The 18,435-nt window shown below is 43.0% G+C and overlaps 1 protein-coding gene across 1 annotated transcript in view; it reads right to left on the bottom strand.

The window, feature by feature from the left end:
- LOC106568897 (dihydropyrimidine dehydrogenase [NADP(+)]) overlaps positions 1-18,435 on the bottom strand; it is a 130,603-nt gene that overhangs the window by 82,589 nt on the left and 29,579 nt on the right. The window contains exons 4-5 of the mRNA XM_014139686.3: positions 11,757-11,844; positions 11,351-11,512 (exon numbers count right to left, since the gene is read on the bottom strand). Of these exons, the coding sequence (XP_013995161.3) occupies positions 11,351-11,512; positions 11,757-11,844 (250 nt within the window). The remainder of the gene's footprint in view (positions 1-11,350; positions 11,513-11,756; positions 11,845-18,435) is intronic.

The raw sequence follows: 18,435 nt of genomic DNA, 5'->3' as shown, positions 1-18,435 counted from the left end.
ATTTAGACAGGACCCGTAACAGGTATCCGTATTGGTAAACATGAATATAAACTAAACTTATACGGAGACGATCTCCGGATATACCTGACCAATATTGAAAATTCAAAGCCCCATTGCTTTTGCAAAAAATATTTTTAGAATACTGTGAAATCTCAGCATACAAAATGAACACGGAAAAAAACAATATACAGTTGAAGTCGGAAGTTTACATACACTTAGGTTAGAGTCCTTAAAACTCTTTTTTCAACCACTCCACAAATTTCTTGTCAACAAACTATAGTTTTGGCAAGTCGGTAAGGACATCTACTTTGTGCATGACACAAGTAATTTTTGCAACAATTTTTTACAGACAGATTATTTCACTTATAATTCACTGTATCACAATTCCAGTGGGTCAGAAGTTGCAGAAAATGATGTCATGGCTTTAGAAGCTTCTGATAGGCTAATTGACATCATTTGAGTCAATTGGAGGTGTACCTGTGGATGTTTTTCAAGGCCTACCTTCATACTCATTATGTCTTTGCTTGACATAATGGGAAAATCAAAAGAAATCAGCCAAGACCTCAGAAAAAAAATGTAGACCCCCACAAGTGTGGTTCATCCTTGGGAGCAATTTCCAAACGCCTGAAGGTACCACGTTCATCTGTACAAACAATAGTACACAAGTATAAACACCATGGGACCACGCAGCCGTCATACCACTCAGGAAGGAGACGCGTTCTGTCTCCTAGAGATGAACGTACTTTGGTGTGAAAAGTGCAAATCAATCCCAAAACAACAGCAAAGGACCTTGTGAAGATGCTGGAGGAAACAGGCACAAAAGTATCTATATCCACAGTAAAACGAGTCCTATATCGACATAACCTGAAAGACCGCTCAGCAAGGAAGAAGCCAGTGCTCCAAAACCGCCATAAAAAAGCCAGACTACGGTTTGCAACTGCACATGGGGACAAAGATTGTACTTTTTGGAGAAATGTCCTCTGGTCTGATGAAACAAAAACAGAGCTGTTTGGCCATAATGACCATTGTTATGTTTGGAGGAAAAAGGGAGAGGCTTGCAAGCCAAAGAACACCATCCCAACAGTGAATTATGGGGGTGGCAGCATCATGTTGTGGGGGTGCTTTGCTGCAGGAGGGACTGGTGCACTTCACAAAATAGATGGCAGGAAAATTAGGTGGATATATTGAAGCAACATCTCAAGACATCAGTCAGGAAGTTAAAGCTTGGTCGCAAAGGGGTCTTCTAAATGGACAATGACACCAAGCATACTTACAAAGTTGTGGCAAAATGGCTTAAGGACAACAAAGTCAAGGTATTGGAGTGGCCATCACAAAGCCCTGACCTCAATCCCATAGAAAATACGTGGGCAGAACTGAAAAAGCTTGTGTGAGCAAGGAGTCCTACAAACCTGACTCAGTTACACCAGCTCTGTCAGGAGGAATGGGCCAAAATTCACCCAACTTATTGTGGGAAGCTTGTGGAAGGCTACCCGAAACGTTTGACCCAAGTTAAACAATTTAAAGGCAATGCAACCAAATACTAATTGAGTGTATGTAAATCTCTGACCCACTGGGAATGTGATGAAAGAAATTAAATTTCACATTCTTAAAATAATGTGGTGATCCTAACTGACTTAAGACAGGGAATTTGTATTAGGATTAAATGTCAGGAATTGTGAAAAACTGAGTTGAAATGTATTTGGCTAAGCTGTATGTAAACTTCTGACTTAAACTGTAATGGCAATAGGAAAAAGAAAAGAATAACTCATGATCTACAGCAATCCTATAAGTGGACCACAAAAAAATATGAAATACTTAGGATGCTTAATAAGTGACAAAAAATATACTGTATAAAGATTAAATGGAACAATCTTCACATAAATCATATAGGTAGAATAAACCTCTTCAAAGTTTTTGTATTTATCATCAGTAATACCAATTACCCCACCGAAGACATTCTTTAAAAAAGTATACTTGTCATAACAGACTTTATATGGGAGAATAATATTCATAGAATAAAAAGGAAAGTTTTCTCCCTAAGTCTGAGTGTGGTTTTAGCCTTCTAGAAATATATCAACTCACCACCCAAGTCTTTAACTTGTGACATATAGTTAAATACACTAAAGAGGAACAATTGGTACATATTGAAGATGTGCACATCCCTGGAATATTTTTACGTGTCTATTTTCAAAGGATAAATCTAAGAACATTAACAACTTCATAGTTACGGACACTGTAACAATGTGGATGGAAATGAAATGTATTCTACAAGAACCAATATTACTCCCTAAAAACACAACCCTTTGGAACAATCCTTGGATAGCTTTTCAGAATTCACTGATAAATTGGTCGACATGGAAAACTAATAGCATAGAAACCGTAAATTACTTGCAAACAGGAACAACATTTATTTCCATGACAGAATTGAAAAGCAATTTTGGACTGACCAATGTAGACATTTTAAAATACATGCAACTTAAAAGTTACATATCATGTAAATTCTATTTTAAATCTTTTGGACATCAGAGCAACCTTATTTGAGTCAGAAAAGGCGAGATAAGTAAGATAAACAAAACCTTGCAGAGAGCATATCATATTGACAAAATATCAAATTGATCTCTTAGATTTTTTACATTTTAATTTATGGAACCAAGACTTAAAAGGAACTGATGTTTGCACAAGATGGAGGGAATGTTGGAGCATAACTAACGAAATTACAATTAATTCAAATGTATGCTTAATCCAGTATAAACTAATGTATAGAATTTATTATACAAGAGACAAAATTCACAAGTTCTACAGCACAACGGCAGAGTCATGTCTTCAGTGTAAAACTAACAATGACTCAATAATCCATGCTTTTTGGGAATGCTAAAAAGTCTAAAAGTTATGGGCGGAGCTGGAATGTTGTCAGACGTATTATAATATAAACATCTTTTTTAATTTGTCTGTTTGCATACTTCAAGACATGGAATTATGTGGGTGTAGTGAGATATCCAATGGGGTGGACGGTTCTCTTCTCATCACTCATCTTGAAAAATGTCTACTAAAAACGTGGAAATCAGACAATCCACCATCATTAACACAATGTAAAAATCTAATTATTTATTATTGAAGTATTTGACATAAAATAGCATGGGCGACCGAGAAAAACGATTTGGTACAATTTAAGGCCATGTGCCAAACAATAACGCAGGCACTAGGGAGGTCGTATGAACATGCAGGTCGGGGCAGAGGAAATGTATTCTTTGTTTGTGTGCGTCTGTAAGTTGTTGATCAAATCTGTATGTTTGCATGTGGTGTGGATTTTTTTTTATAATTCTTTTATTTAAATTAGATATACACTACCAGTCAAAAGTTGTAGAACACCTACCCATTCAAGGATTTAAATTTATTTTTACTATTTTCTACATTGTAGAATAGTAGTGAAGACATCAAAACTACGAAATAACACATAGGGTGGCTATTTGAAGAATCTCAAATATGGAATCATGTAGTAACCCAAAAAGTTTTAAACAAATCAAATTATATTTTATATTTGAGATTCTTTAAATAGCCACCCTTTTGCCATTATGACAACTTTGCACAACCATGGCATTCTCTCAACCAGCTTCATCAGGTAGTCACCAGGAATGCATTTTAATTAAAAGGTGTGCCTTCTTAAAAGTTAATTTGTGGAATTTCTTTCATTCTTAATGCATTTGAGCCAATCAGTTGTGTTGTGATAAGGTAAGGGGGTATACAGAAGGTAGCCATATTTGGTTAAAAAAACAAGTCCATATTATAGCAAGAACAGTTCAAATAAGCAAAGAGAAATGACAGTCCATCATTACTTTAAGACATGAAGGCCACTAAATACGGAAAATTTCAAGAACTTTGAAAGTTTCTTCAAGTGCAGCCACAAAAACCATCAAGTGCTATGATGAAATTGGCTCTCATGAGGACTGCTACAGGAATGGAAGACCCAGAGTTACCTCTGCTGCAGAGGATACATTTTTTAGAGTTACCAGCCTCAGAAATTGCAGCCCATATAAATGTTCAAGTAACAGACACATCTCAACATAAACTGTTCAGAGGAGACTGTGTGAATCAGGCCTTCATTGTTGAATTGCTGCAAAGAAACCACTACTAAAGGACACCAATAAGAAGAAGAGACTTAATTGGGCCAAGAAACACGAGCAATGGACATTAGACCGGTAGAAATGTGTCCTTTAGTCTGGAGTCCAAAATTGAGATTTTTGGTTCCAACCGCCGTGTCTTTGTTAGACACGGTGTGGGTGAACGGATGATCGCCGCATGTGTATTTCCCACCGTATAGCATGGAGGAAGAGGTGTGATGGTGCTTCACTGGTGACACTGTCTGTGATTTATTTATATTTCAAGGCACACTTAACCAGCATGGATACCACAGCATTCTGCAGCGTACGCCATCCCATCTGGTTTGGGATTAGTGGGACGATCATTTGTTTTTCAACAGGACAATGACCCAACACACCTCCATGCTGTGTAAGGGCTATTTTATCAAGAAGGAGAGTGTTGGAGTGCTGCATCAGGTGACCTGGCCTCCACAATCCCCCAACCTGAACAAAATTGAGTTGGTTTGGGATGAGTCGGACAGCAGAGTGAAGAAAAAGCAGGCAAAAAGTGCTCAGCATATGTGGGAACTCCTTCAAGATGGTTGGAAAAGCATTCCAGGTGAAGCTAGTTGAGAGAATGCCAATAGTGTGCAAAGCTGTCATCAAGGCAAAGGGTGGCTATTTGAAGAATCTCAAATATAAAATATATTTTGATTTGTTTAACCTGTTTGGGATAAGGGGCAGTATTTTCACGACCGGATAAAAAACGTACCCGATTTAATCTGGTTACTACTCCTGCCCAGAAACTAGAATATTTGGAAAGAAAACACTCTAAAGTTTCTAAAACTGTTTGAATGGTGTCTGTGAGTATAACAGAACTCATATGGCAGGCCAAAACCTGAAAAGATTCTATACAGGAAGTGCCCTGTCTGACAATTTGTTCTCCTTCTAGGGCATCTCTATCAAAAATAAAGCATCTCTGCTGTAACGTGACATTTTCTAAGGCTTTCATTGGCTCTCAGAAGGCGCCAGAAAGTGGAATGAGAGCTCTCCAGTCTCTGGGCAAAAAACAGCAGGAGTTTTTGTGAGTGGTCCTGCTGAGAACAATGACACTGGAGCGTGCGTGCACGAGACGACTCAATTTTTTCTTTCAGTGTTTGAACGAATAGCCGGTTGGAATATTATCGCTATTTTATGAGAAAAATAGCATAAAAATTTATTTTAAGCAGCGTTTGACATGCTTCGAAGTACGGTAATGGAATATTTTGAATTTTTCTGTCACGAAATGCACCGGCGCATCACCCTTCGGATAGTGACTTGAACGCACGAACAAAACGGAGCTATTTGGATATAACTATGGATTATTTCGAACCAAAACAACATTTGTTGTTGAAGTAGAAGTCCTGGGAGTGCATTCTGACGAAGAACAGCAAAGGTAATCACATTTTTCTTACAGTAAATCTGAGTTTGGTGAGGGCCAAACTTGGTGGGTGTCAAATTAGCTAGCCATGATGGCCGGGCTATGTACTCAGAATATTGCAAAATGTGCTTTCACCGAAAAGCTATTTTAAAATCTGACACCGCGATTGCATAAAGGAGTTATGTATCTAAAATTCGTAAAATAATTGTTATGTTTTTTTGTCAACGTTTATCGTGAGTAATTTAGTAAATTCACTGGAAGTTTGCGGTGGGTATGCTAGTTCTGAACATCACATGCTAATGTAAAACGCTGGTTTTTTATATAAATATGAACTTGATTGAACAAAACATGCATGTATTGTATAACATAATGTCCTAGGAGTGTCATCTGATGAAGATCATCAAAGGTTAGTGCTGCATTTATCTGTGGTTTTGGTTTTTGTGACATATATGCTTGCTTTGAAAACGGCTGTGTGATTATTTTTGGGAGGGTACTCTCCTGACATAATCTAATGTTTTGCTTTCATTGTAAAGCCTTTTTGAAATCGGACAATGTGGTTAGATAAAGGAGTCTTGTCTTTAAAATGGTGTAAAATAGTCATATGTTTGAGAAATTGCAATTTTTGCATTTTTGAGGAATTTGTAATTCGCGCCACGCTATACCATTGGATATTGGTGAGGCGTTCCGCTGTCCCTAACAGGTTAACGCTTTTTTGGTTACTATATGATTCCATATGTGTTGTTTCATAGTTAAGATGTCTTCACTATTATAATACAATGTAGAAAATAGTGAAAGTAAAGAAAAACCAGTGAATGAGTAGGTGTTCTAAAACTTTTGACCGGTAGCGTATATTATTAAAAAAATAAGCTCTGTGTCTCCAACAGACCTCAATCGAGGAAATGCTCTTTCCTGTATGTATTGGAGAGCTAGCCTGTGGAGCAAGTGTGTGTGTGTGTGTGTGTGTGTGTGTGTGTGTGTGTGTGTGTGTGTGTGTGTGTGTGTGTGGTGTGTGAGAGAGAGATACAGTGCATTTAGACATTCTTGCAAATGTATTACAAATAAAAACAGAAATATCTTATTTACATAAGTATTCAGACCCTTTGCTATGAGACTCAAAATGGAACTCAGGTGCATCCTGTTTTCATTGATCATCCTTGAGATGTTTCTACAGCTTGACTGGCGTCCACCTGTGGTAAATTAAATTGTTTGGACATGATTTGGAAAGTCACACACCTGTCTATATAAGGTCCCTGTCACGTCCTGACCAGCAGAGGGCGTAATTGTGTTAGTTTTGGTCAGGATGTGGCAGGGGGTTTGTGTGTGTTTAATGTTGTGTGGGTGATTGGACTCCCAATTGAAGGCAGGTGTGTTGAGTTGCCTTTGATTGGGAGTCCTATATAGTAGTGTGTGTTTTTCTTTGGGGTTGTGGGTAGTTGTTTTTGCACTGCATGTTGTGTGCCTGCAAAACTGTTCCTGTCATCGTGAGTAGAGTTTATTGTTTTTCCCTGTGGATGCTTTGCTTGTGTTTATTAAAAAACTATGAGTATCCACATTCTCGCTGCGCCTTGGTCCATTTCTGAAGACAGCTGTTACAGAACTACCCACCACCAAAGGACCAAGCAGTGGACGAACGAGGACAAGGGATGAACCTGGGAGGACAAGTTAAGGGAGCTAAGGGAACCCGAGAGACTGCCCGGGTCTGCCAGAGTGGCCCGACTGCCCGGGTCTGCCAGAGTGGCCCGACTGCCCGGGTCTGCCAGAGTGGCCCGACTGCCCGTGTCTGCCAGAGTGGCCCGACTGCCCGGCTCTGCCAGAGTGGCCCGACTGCCCGGAGCTGCCAGAGTGGCCCGACTGCCCGGAGCTGCCAGAGTGGCCCGACTGCCCGGAGCTGCCAGAGTGGCCCGACTGCCCGGAGCTGCCAGAGTGGCCCGACTGCCCGGAGCTGCCAGAGTGGCCCGACTGCCCGGAGCTGCCAGAGTGGCCCGACTGCCCGGAGCTGCCAGAGTGGCCCGACTGCCCGGAGCTGCCAAGGTGGCCCGACTGCCCGGAGCTGTCAGAGTGGCCCGACTGCCCAGAGCTGTCAGAGTGGCCCGACTGCCCGGAGCTGCCAAAGTGGCCCGACTGCCCGGATCAGTTAGAGTGGCCCGTCTGCCCGGAGCTGCCAGAGTGGCCCGCCTGCCCGGATCTGCCAGAGTGGCCCGCCTGCCCGGATCTGCCAGGGTGCCCCGCCTGTCCTCCGGCCCAGCCCGAGTGGCCCTCCTGTCCTCCGGCCCAGCCCGAGTGGCCCTCCTGTCCTCCGGCCCAGCCCGAGTGGCCCGCCTGTCCTCCGGCCCAGCCCGAGTGGCCCGCCTGTCCTCCGGCCCAGCCCGAGTGGCCCGCCTGTCCTCCGGCCCAGCGCGAGTGGCCCGCCTGTCCTCCGGCCCAGCGCGAGTGGCCCGCCTGTCCTCCGGCCCAGCCCGAGTGGCCCGCATGTCTTCCGGCCCAGCCAGAGTGGCCCGTCTGCCCGGCGCAGCTATCGGCGCCACCGAAGTGGGCGACGCCGAAGGTGGAGCGAGGTCCACGTCCTGCACCTGAGCCACCTCCAGGATAGGTGGGTTGAGGAGGGAGGGTGTAGCACAGTGCTGTCATTGACGGCAGCCACCATCCCTTCCCTCCCTTATTGTTTAGGGGGATATTTTTTGTTTGGGGGTTTGTTTTTTCTTTTAGGTGCATTCCGGGGTCTGCACCTTGAGGGAGGGTACTGTCACGTCCTGACCAGTAGAGGGCGTAATTGTGTTAGTTTTGGTCAGGATGTGGCAGGGGGTTTGTGTGTGTTTAACCTGTTAGGGCTAGGGGGCAGCATTTGCACGTCTGGATAAAAAAAATGTACCCGATTTAATCTGGTTACTAATCCTACCCAGTAACTAGAATATGCATATACTTATTATATATGGATAGAAAACACTCTAAAGTTTCTAAAACTGTTTGAATGGTGTCTGTGAGTATAACAGAACTCATTTGGCAGGCAAAACCCTGAGACATTTTCTGACAGGAAGTGGATACCTGATGTGTTGTATTACCTTTAAACCTATCCCATTGAAAAACACAGGGGCTGAGGAATATTTTGGCACTTCCTATTGCTTCCACTAGATGTCACCAGCCTTTACAAAGTGTTTTGAGTCTTCTGGAGGGAGATCTGACCGAACAAGAGCCATGGAACGATGATGTCCCATTAGACACCTGGCGCGCGAGTTCATGTTGGGTACCCTCGTTCCAATACGTTATAAAAGAGTATGCATTCGTCCACCTTGAATATTATTCATGTTCTGGTTAAAAAAGGCCCTAATGATTTATGCTATACAACGTTTGACATGTTTGAACGAACGGAAATATATTTTTTCCCCTCGTTCATGACGAGAAGTCCGGCTGGCTTCTGATATGTCCGATTTTAAAATAGCTTTTCGGATGAAGCACATTTTGCAATATTCTAAGTACATAGCCCAGCCATCAAGGGCTAGCTATTTAGACACCCAGCACGTTTAGCCTTCAGCAATATCAGATTTACTATTATAAAAGTTTGATTACCTTTTGTTGTCTTCGTCAGAATGCACTCCCAGGACTTCTACTTCAATAACAAATGTAGGTTTGGTCCCAAATAATCCATCTTTATATCCAAATAGCGTCGTTTTGTTCGTGCGTTCTAGACACTATCAGAATGGCAATCCACGGTCGTGCGCATGGCGCAGAACGTGACAAAAAAATTCTAAATATTCCATTACCGTACTTCGAAGCATGTCAACCGCTGTTTAAAATCAATTTTTATGCAATTTATCTCGTAGAAAAGCGATAATATTCCGACCGGGAATCTGCAATAAGCTAAACAGCCTAATGAATATACTCCACGGGGGCTAATCGCGCACGCGCCTCATTCAATGGTCCTCTGATCGGCCACTTGGATAAGGTGATAATCTGTTTCAGCCTGAGGCTGCCTCGTCATCCTTCAGGATTTTCCCGGCTTCTGAGAGCCTATTGGAGCCCTGGGAATTGTCACGTTACAGCTAAGATCCTTACTCTTCAATAAACAGATGCAAGACGCACGACTCCTTGTCAGACAGGCCACTTCCTGCATGAAACCTTGTCAGGTTTTTGCCTGCCATAGGAGTTCTGTTATACTCACAGACACCATTCAAACAGTTTTAGAAACTTTAGGGTGTTTTCTATCCAAACCTGAACAATAATATGCATATTCTAGCTTCTGAGTTGGTGTAGGAGGCAGTTAAAAATGGGCACATATTTTTTCCAAAATTCTCAATACTGCCCCCTAGCCCAAACAGGTTAAATGGAAGAAGTTTGAACCACCAAGTCTCTTCCTAGAACTTGCTGCCCAGCCAAACTGAGCATTCAGGGTGGAAGGGCCTTGGTCAGGGAGGTGACCAAGAACCCAATGGTCACTCTGACAGAGCTCCAGAGTTCCTCTGTGAAGATGGGAGAACCTTCCAGAAAGACAACCATCTCTGCAGCACTCCACAAATCAGGCCTTTATGCTCGAATGGCCAGACGGAAGCCACTCCTCAGTAAACTGCACGTGACAGCCCGCTTAAAGTTTGCCAAAAGGAAGCTAAAGAACTGACAGACCATGAGAAACAAGATTCTCTGGTCTGATGAAACCAAGATTGACCGTTAAATAGCTGTGCAGCGATGCTCCCCATCCAACCTGACAGAGCTTGAGAGGATCTGCAGCAGAGAAGAATGGGAGAAACTCTGCAAATACAGATGTGCCAATATTGTAGCGTCATACCCAAGAAGACTTGAGGCTGTAATCGCTGCCAAAGGTGCTTCAACAAAGTACTGAGTAAAGGGTTCGAATACTTATGCAAATGTAATATTTCTATTTTTAAAACGTTTAATACGTTAGCAAAAATATCTAAAAACTGTTTTGCTTTGTCATTATGGGTTATTGTATGTAAATTGACGAGGGAAAAAAACGATTTAATACATTTTAGAATAAGGCTGTAATGTTACAAAATTTGAAAAAGTCAAGGGGTCTGAATACTTTCCGAATGCACTTTATATAGAGAGAGGAAGAGCGAGAGAGGGAGACAGTGAGAGAGAGTGTGTGTCGTCGTGAGTGTGTGTGCATACGTATGTGTTTGTGTGTGTCTGCATGTGTTCCTGCGTGTCTTCTCGTGTGTGTGTGTGTTCGTAAGCGTTTGTGTGTGTAGAGGCAGGATAGGGATCTCAGAAGGGGTTATCTAATCATCAGTCTGATAAACAACCGTGACCTTTCGCATTTGGGGAGAGAGGAGCTGTCACTCTGTTGGAGACACACGCTTTACAACCCTGAGAAGGAAGGAGAGGGACTGGGGAGGGGAGGAGAGGAGAGGGGAGAGAGGAGGGGAGCAGAGGGGGGAGGACAGGGGAGAAAGGAAGGGGGAGAGGGAAGAGGAGGGAGGCGGACAGGGAATAGAATGAAGCGGGAACAGCGAAGAGAGAAAGGAAGCAGATGGGGAGAGATGACTGAGTGTTATTGTTCCGACTACTGCTGTGGGCTCAATGGAGAGCAGTGGAGTGGAGGGGTTGGAGGAACCGTACAGAGAGAGCTGCGGTGGCTATATCTGGACATTTGATACAAGCAGCACTTCACAAATTGTAATGTAATATTGCAGTTGAAAGTTCTTAGCCTGGGTACTAGTCTGTTTGTGCCAACAAACATTTGGCACATGACACAGAGCGGAATGTTAGCAAAAAACAGGTCTGGATTTCAGGCTACAAGGATTTTTGCCTCGAACAAAAATGTGCAAATTGATTTTTCTAAAGGTTCAATACTGAGGTCAAAACTCATTTTTCCAAAATATATTCGGGCAGGCTACGTTACCTCCACAGCAAACTGCTGCAGGCCCCCAATGTTGATAGGTCCTTCCTCGGAGGCGAAGAGGTTGCAGCCCCCCACACAGAGCTCCGAGGTGGGGCACACCATCCCACACGTCAGCCCCAGGGGGTTGTCCGACAGGATGGCCTTGGCCGCTCCATAGTAGTTCTGATAGAAACAAATACACACACAGGCATGTTGATATTGCAGCAACACAGTGGAGGTGAACGAAAGGTACCGGTTGAATTGGTCAACTCTAGAGTAACTATACATACAGTTAAAAACGCATTCATGCATTTTTCTTTGTGTTAAGGTCATTCATATAAAGGAATTTGACGATATACAATGTCTATGCATTCCTAATACTGTATGTCCATTATCATCAAGACCAAGCGAGAAAGCGCTTTCTTGCCTTGTTTGAGATGCTGGTGATGAAGGACTTGATCTCCAGGTTGGTAGGGCAGCTCTTCTGGCATGGTGCATCAGCACATTTCAGACACCTGTGGGGATGAAAACATAATTACATTCACAATATACCAATCACCTAAAAAATGACAGTAAATGATTGTTCCAAAGCATTTCAGATACCTCCTGTATAATGTTTGACTCCAAAGAATTTCTCTGTTATGATATGCCACAATAATAAAGAACAGGCACCACTTTTTGCATCAAAGGCACATATGATACCATTGTATTACTATACTATTAAGGCCTAACTACAGTAGCCTATGTGAGGTTGTGAAGAGTAACCAATCATCCGACAGTCCTGATTGGACGAAAGAGATGTTGTGTGTGTGTGTTCAGTGGTAGCCCATGTATCTGATGCTGTCTGGACCAAAAGAGTATAACATGTTGCCACCGTAGCATTTGATTGATTGATGCCAGCAAGCATTTGGCCTCCCCTGATAAAATAATCATAAAATAATTAACCAATCAGCGTTGAGCTGAGCTCAACTGTGGGTTATCCTGGTGCAGCAAAACGCCCCCCAAGGGAATACCAGTTTCAGAAAAATATGTCTGTTTCTGGTCTGCTTGTGTTGATGTCCTGTAGTTGCTAATTCGGCACTTTCCTAAGCCATGGCTGGAGATGAGGATTTGGATTTATTTCTCTGTACAGGCCAATGCTTATGACAACGAATCTGATCTAACCATGAATGAATATGTTGTGCCACTGGCCTGAGACGATTGAACTTCAATATGTAGCCTAGATGTAGCCTGGTAGGCTCACGTTAACTAGCTCGCTAGCTTAGCTTGTCCATGCGAGGAAGTTAGGCAAGCAAGCATTTTAGCTTGGTAGCCTATGACAACAAAAACTACAAGTGCACTGTATGACAGAGCCATAGACCGCTTTGACAAAATGAAAGAGAGGAGGATGGCATTGCCATTCAACTAGTCTGAAAGGAGGGTAAGTCAACATTTGTTGTTTTACTTGCGCACGCACAAACAGACGCACACGCACACGCACACACACACACACACACACACACACAAATCAGTACCATGGACAGCCACATGATATTTAGAAACATTGATTGGACTAAATTGTTTTCGGCATCTTGACATTTGTTTTCAGTGTATTAAACTAAGACTATACACTGAGTGTGAAAAACATTAAGAACACATGCTCTTTCCATGACATAGACTGACCAGGTCAATCTATTGTTAAATCCAGAGTAGATGAAGGAGAGGGGACAGGTTAAAGAAGGATTTTTAAGCCTTGAGACAATTGAGAAATGGATTGTGTATGTGTGCCATTCAGAGGGTGAATGAGCAATACAAAATATTTAAGTGTCTTTGAACAGTATTATGTGCCAGGTGCACCAGTTTGTGTCAAGAACTGCAATGCTGCTGGGTTTTTCACGCTCAACAGTTTCCTGTGTGTATCAAGAATGGTCCACCACCCAAAGGACATCCAGCCAACTCGATGAATTGAGGCTGTTCTAAGGGCAACTCAGTATTAGGAAGGTGTCCTTAATAATTTGTACACTCAATGTAATAACCTTGTTGATTTGATGTTTAAATGTTTAAATTGAAATGGTACTGTAATAGCGGAGGCAGTGCTCCTGAAGTCTTTATGCTGACTTGCAGTAACTCTCTGGTTCTAAATCAATAGTTGTTTAGTAAGCTGTCAAAAAACATTAACTTGCTTGACCATACTGTAATTGATATAACGGTTTGTTACATGCAATATTTGCTTTGTGGACTTCACTGGACAGATGTTTTGTGATGAAATAAACGTATGTGTAATTAAATGTATTCCTCCACTGTGTGACTGTCGTCTTTTTGTTGTCACGGCCTTATTGTATATCACGTGGCATATGAACGAATGGGTTATAGAGCAAGCAACGCAATTATCACAACATAGTTTTTTTTTTACTGGCTTGGCTTGGCTTCCTCAGTGATTTTACCCACACACTGCTACTGGATGAAACTCTAATAATGATTTGAAAAAAGTCGCATTGTAACACTTGTCGTTAGGAATGGACCAAGGCGCAGCGTGTATGTGGATACTCATAGTTTTTTAATAAACAAAAGTAAAGCATCCGCAGGGAAAAACCAATAACTGATACTCACGACAGGAACAGTCTTGCAGGCACACAAAACGCAATGCAAGAACATCTACCCACAACCCCAAAGAAAAACACACACTACTATATAGGACTCCCAATCAAAGGCAACTCAACACACCTGCCTTCAATTGGGAGTCCAATCACCAACACAACACTTAACACACAAAACCCTGCCACATCCTGACAAAAACTAATCCAATTGCTCCCTCTGCTGGTCAGGACGTGACACGCATGAAAGGCATGTGCTCTGCTCTATTTCTTGCGCAGGCTGCACACACTTCATCAGTCTCTCATTCACAATTTGACAAGCACTTTTTAATATTCTCACCCATCAGACTATTCTCAATTTAATCTGGTCTTTACATACAGCCTACTAGTATATGTGTGGAATTATTTTTGACTCAGAGTGGCCCACCACAACAACAAAAAATGAACTCGAAGTGAATGGAGAAAGCGCTTCCTGTGGTTACGTTTTTAATATGCCAGTTAGGCTACACCAGTTGTAAAGTGTATTAATGTGCTTGATTTGAAGAATTTAGCAATAGATAGGCTATAGCAGCACGAGAAAGCTGGGATCCTCTTTTAAATAGTGGCCAGTCAAAACTCTGTTTTTACACACGATTGCACAATGACTGGCCTTATAAGAACACATGCATAGGCTCCGTAGGCTACAGGCTCTCCAAACTCGTTCAAGGGTGTCCTAGGCCTATATGCAACACTTACAGTTATCTAGCCACTACATGATGCATGGTGCATGCACTGTTCCTTGCCTTAGACTGCACACGCTGGGCATCATTCACAAGTGATAATATTCTCACCCATCAGACTATTCTCAATGTAATCTTGTCTTTACATATAATAACTAATATATATATATATATATGTGTGTGAAATTAGTTTTGATTTAGAATGGACCATTATCATGCACCATGGGCAGGGGAAAAATACATCCGTATGCACTTCGACAGCGAATAGAGGACCCTTCTCCTGCGGTTCATTTTCGTTCAAGCCAGGTAGGCTAATCCGGTTGTAAAGAGAAGCAATATATTAGTTATTATATGTAAAGACAAGATTACATTGAGAATAGTCTTATGGGTGAAAATATTAGCACTTGTGAATGATGCCCAGAGTGTGCAGTCTAAGGCAAGAAACAGTGCATGCACCATGCATCATGTAGTGGCTTAGGAAAGTTGAGAAATATATACAGTAGAGTAGGCCCAGTTTATAAACAGCTGATGGGATCCTCCTCTTTTTAATAGAGGCCATCACAATTTTCTTACGCAATTGCATAGCCTATAGAAAGGTTACACAATTCATGCATCAACCAGCTATGAAGAGCTGGCTCTCTCTGCACAACAGGTGATCCTATTCCGCTCATACTCTGAATGCCAGGGCTCTCATGAAGTGTTTGATTAGATTTTCTATTGCATTTGCCTTGATGTCAGAGTGATTAGAGGGACAATAGAGAGCTGAGTACCAGGCCATTAGCGATTGGCAGTTAGGAAGTTTGGTAGGCTACTAATGACCATCAGTGGCATCAGAGCGCAGTTTTGGAGAAGCCTAGTTACCGTGACTCAACGGCCAATGTGGAATTTGACTGCGGTTGTGATTCATGACTGCCGGTGTGGCAGTAATACGTCACCGTAACAGCCTTAGGCCCTTTGTCTCCATGGAGACAGTGGGGTCCAAAAACAAACGACTCCGTAATGGTGGTGGAGACGCCATATTGGTAGACAACAACACGCCGTCGCTAAATTATACATGGGTTAATTTGGCTGGGCCTGATTAAATATTCATGAAGTAACAAAATGGATGCAGCGCTGCCAGTCCTGTCAAACGACAAGACCTCAGAGAGATAGAAAGAGGAAAAGAGAAAGAAAGAAAGCAGGAGGCGGGACTGAGCATGTATGCTGCCTATGTGAAGCTTGTTTTGTGTTTCCCCTACTAAACTAGTCAAAGTAAACAGCCTTTAAAAATGGACAGGCTTTGGTGAGGATACATTTTTTTTTTTTTTTTGTTTGTTTAATTAATTGCCGTTTCTCTTTACTTTTACCTCATCAAATAAAGATGCATCATTTCGAAGTTAACACGGGAAAACTTGCTGATGATATATCCTCTCTATCCCTTTCTTTCTTTCCCTCTACTTTTCACTCTCTCCCTTTTTCTTCCACTCTCCCCCTCTCCCTCTCACTTTCTATTTGCATGGAAACATTGAAACATTAAAACAGCAGATGACACAGCCACCGCAGTCACTTCAGCTTTCCTGACCAGCGGCTCTCCAAAATGTCAAGTGAAAATAACTCACAGGCAATCCTATTTGATCAGGAGTTGTAAATGGTCTGTGGCAGTGCGTGCCAGGATCCTGAGTACCACCAACAAAGGGTCTTTCTCTGAGCCACTCTGAGTAGAACACCTGTGTTTTTCAGGTCATGATTAAAGGCAGGCACAACACACAGACTTCCAAATGCATTCTTAATCACATTAAATACGAGAGACAAAATGTGTACCCACAAAGGATATAGTTTGATGGTTTATCTAGAATCAAGCCTTTGTAGTGAACCTGTTGTGAGTGCTCAATAAACATGTAGAAGTGGGACTGAAATTCACTAATATGACTTCGTAATCACGGCTTGGTTCAAAGTCGATAGATTTACACAGATGTCACAACTCCCTCAATGTAAACTCCTTATGTTGAACTTCAAAGGACGAGTTCGCTGAGTGGTTAAGGTGATGGACTACTAATCCATTGTGCTCCGCACACGGGTATCCGACTCCCATTCCTGTCACACAACATTTGTTCTTTAGGGGCGGCAGGTAGCCTTGAGGTTAAATCGTAGGACCAGTAACTGAAAGGTTGCTGGTTTGAATACTGGCGCCGACAAGGTGATAAAAAAAAGAAAATGTTGCTGTGCCCTTGAGCAAGACACTTGCTCTAGGGGTGCTGTACAATGGCGACCCTGGCTGTGACCCCACTCCCTGATGGTGTCTCAGGGGGAGTTTCCACTACAGGACAAATATAAGCACCCCCCCCAAATTATTATTAAATGAAATCACCCTCAACTCAGACAAACACCAACTTTTCCACTTTCTGAACTATAATAGCTTACTCTCATAGGGATTGGAGCACACGCAACACTATCACCAACACAAACAACCTTGAGCAGAAGCATAAACAAATGCTATCCCAAACTAACCCGGGAGAAAACAAAGACGAAGACAGCGTCATAAAACGACAGAGAAGCGTCCACCCTTAAGGCTGTACTATATCTCAGCACACCAAGGCAATAATACTACAGCCTTTATTACAGAGTGGTAACTATAGCTAAGCCCCCACAGCTTCTCGCACGCACACACGCACGCACGCACGCACACACACACACACACGCACACACACACACTATAGGTGAGCCCCCTCCCCAGCTTCTCCCTGTGTCTGTCTCAGGACGTCTGATGGATGTCTTCTCACCGCTGCCTCCAGTCTCTTGCATTATTAACCGACCAACCGGGGAATCTCCTCAAACATCACCACTCAAGGGTACCAGCCTTATCTAACCAATCAGAGACAGCGATACAACAGCCTCAGTCACAGTCATAGGAGTAGTCCCGGATCTGGATGACAGAGCTCTGGATGACACAAAGCCTATAAAATATTCACCTGATATTGGTCTAATATTCTGAGGGGCCCTACCAGAATTGTATATTACAATTGCTTAAAAACTCAGAGTACAGAGGGGGGACACCCAAGGACACCTATTTCCATGCTGCACACCTAACTTCCAACGCTTCCCATGGCATCTCTAAACAACTCTTCTCTTTCCTGTGAACACAACAATCAAACAATTCTAGGCTCGTCCTCTCGTTGTTCTCTTTGATTCAGCAAGCTGTTCTATTATTTATGGTGGCTTTGTTTTCAGGTCTTAAGATGTGTGGCAAATGAGCCACAGAGGGAGGTCAACTGGCTCCTGACCCACCATTACACATTCAACTCAGGCTCCTGCATTAGACTCCAGCACCTTGTTAGGTTGCCATTGTGGCGTCATCTCCCACTGTTGTCCTGCCCTGTCTCTCTCTGTGTGTGTGTCTGTGTGTGCGCGTGTGCGTGCATGCGCGCGTGCATGCGTGCGCGTGTGTGCATGTGTGTGGTACTCTATACCCTCAAAGTGCATTAACATGTAGCACGTTATGCTATCTGGCTATCTGATACTATTTTGGCTTAGCCCTGGGGATTTGATGGAAGAGAGAGAGAGAGATTATGGCATGTTTAAGGGATGTCAACGTAGCTGTCAGAGCTGTCAGGAAGCAGTAGACTGGAGGTCCATAGAGGAAGAAGGTCTACCAGCTGCACACAACGCCCACTAAGCCTGGCCCTGCCATAGGAGACACACACCGTCGATTCTAATGCTCGGACCAACCCCACACCTGCTACCCACAAGGGAGAGCTGGGGTGTGTGGGGAGGCGGGTGGTTGGGGGCGTCTGTGTGTTTGGGGTGTGTGTCTGTGTGTGTGTGTTCGCCTACAGCA

Source organism: Salmo salar, chromosome 14 (genome assembly GCF_965601325.2).
Source record: "Salmo salar chromosome 14, fSalSal1, whole genome shotgun sequence".
In the NCBI taxonomy this organism is placed as follows: domain Eukaryota; kingdom Metazoa; phylum Chordata; class Actinopteri; order Salmoniformes; family Salmonidae; genus Salmo; species Salmo salar.
The sequence above is the reverse complement of the archived record's forward strand: the minus strand, read 5'-3'. Positions and strand labels throughout refer to the sequence as shown.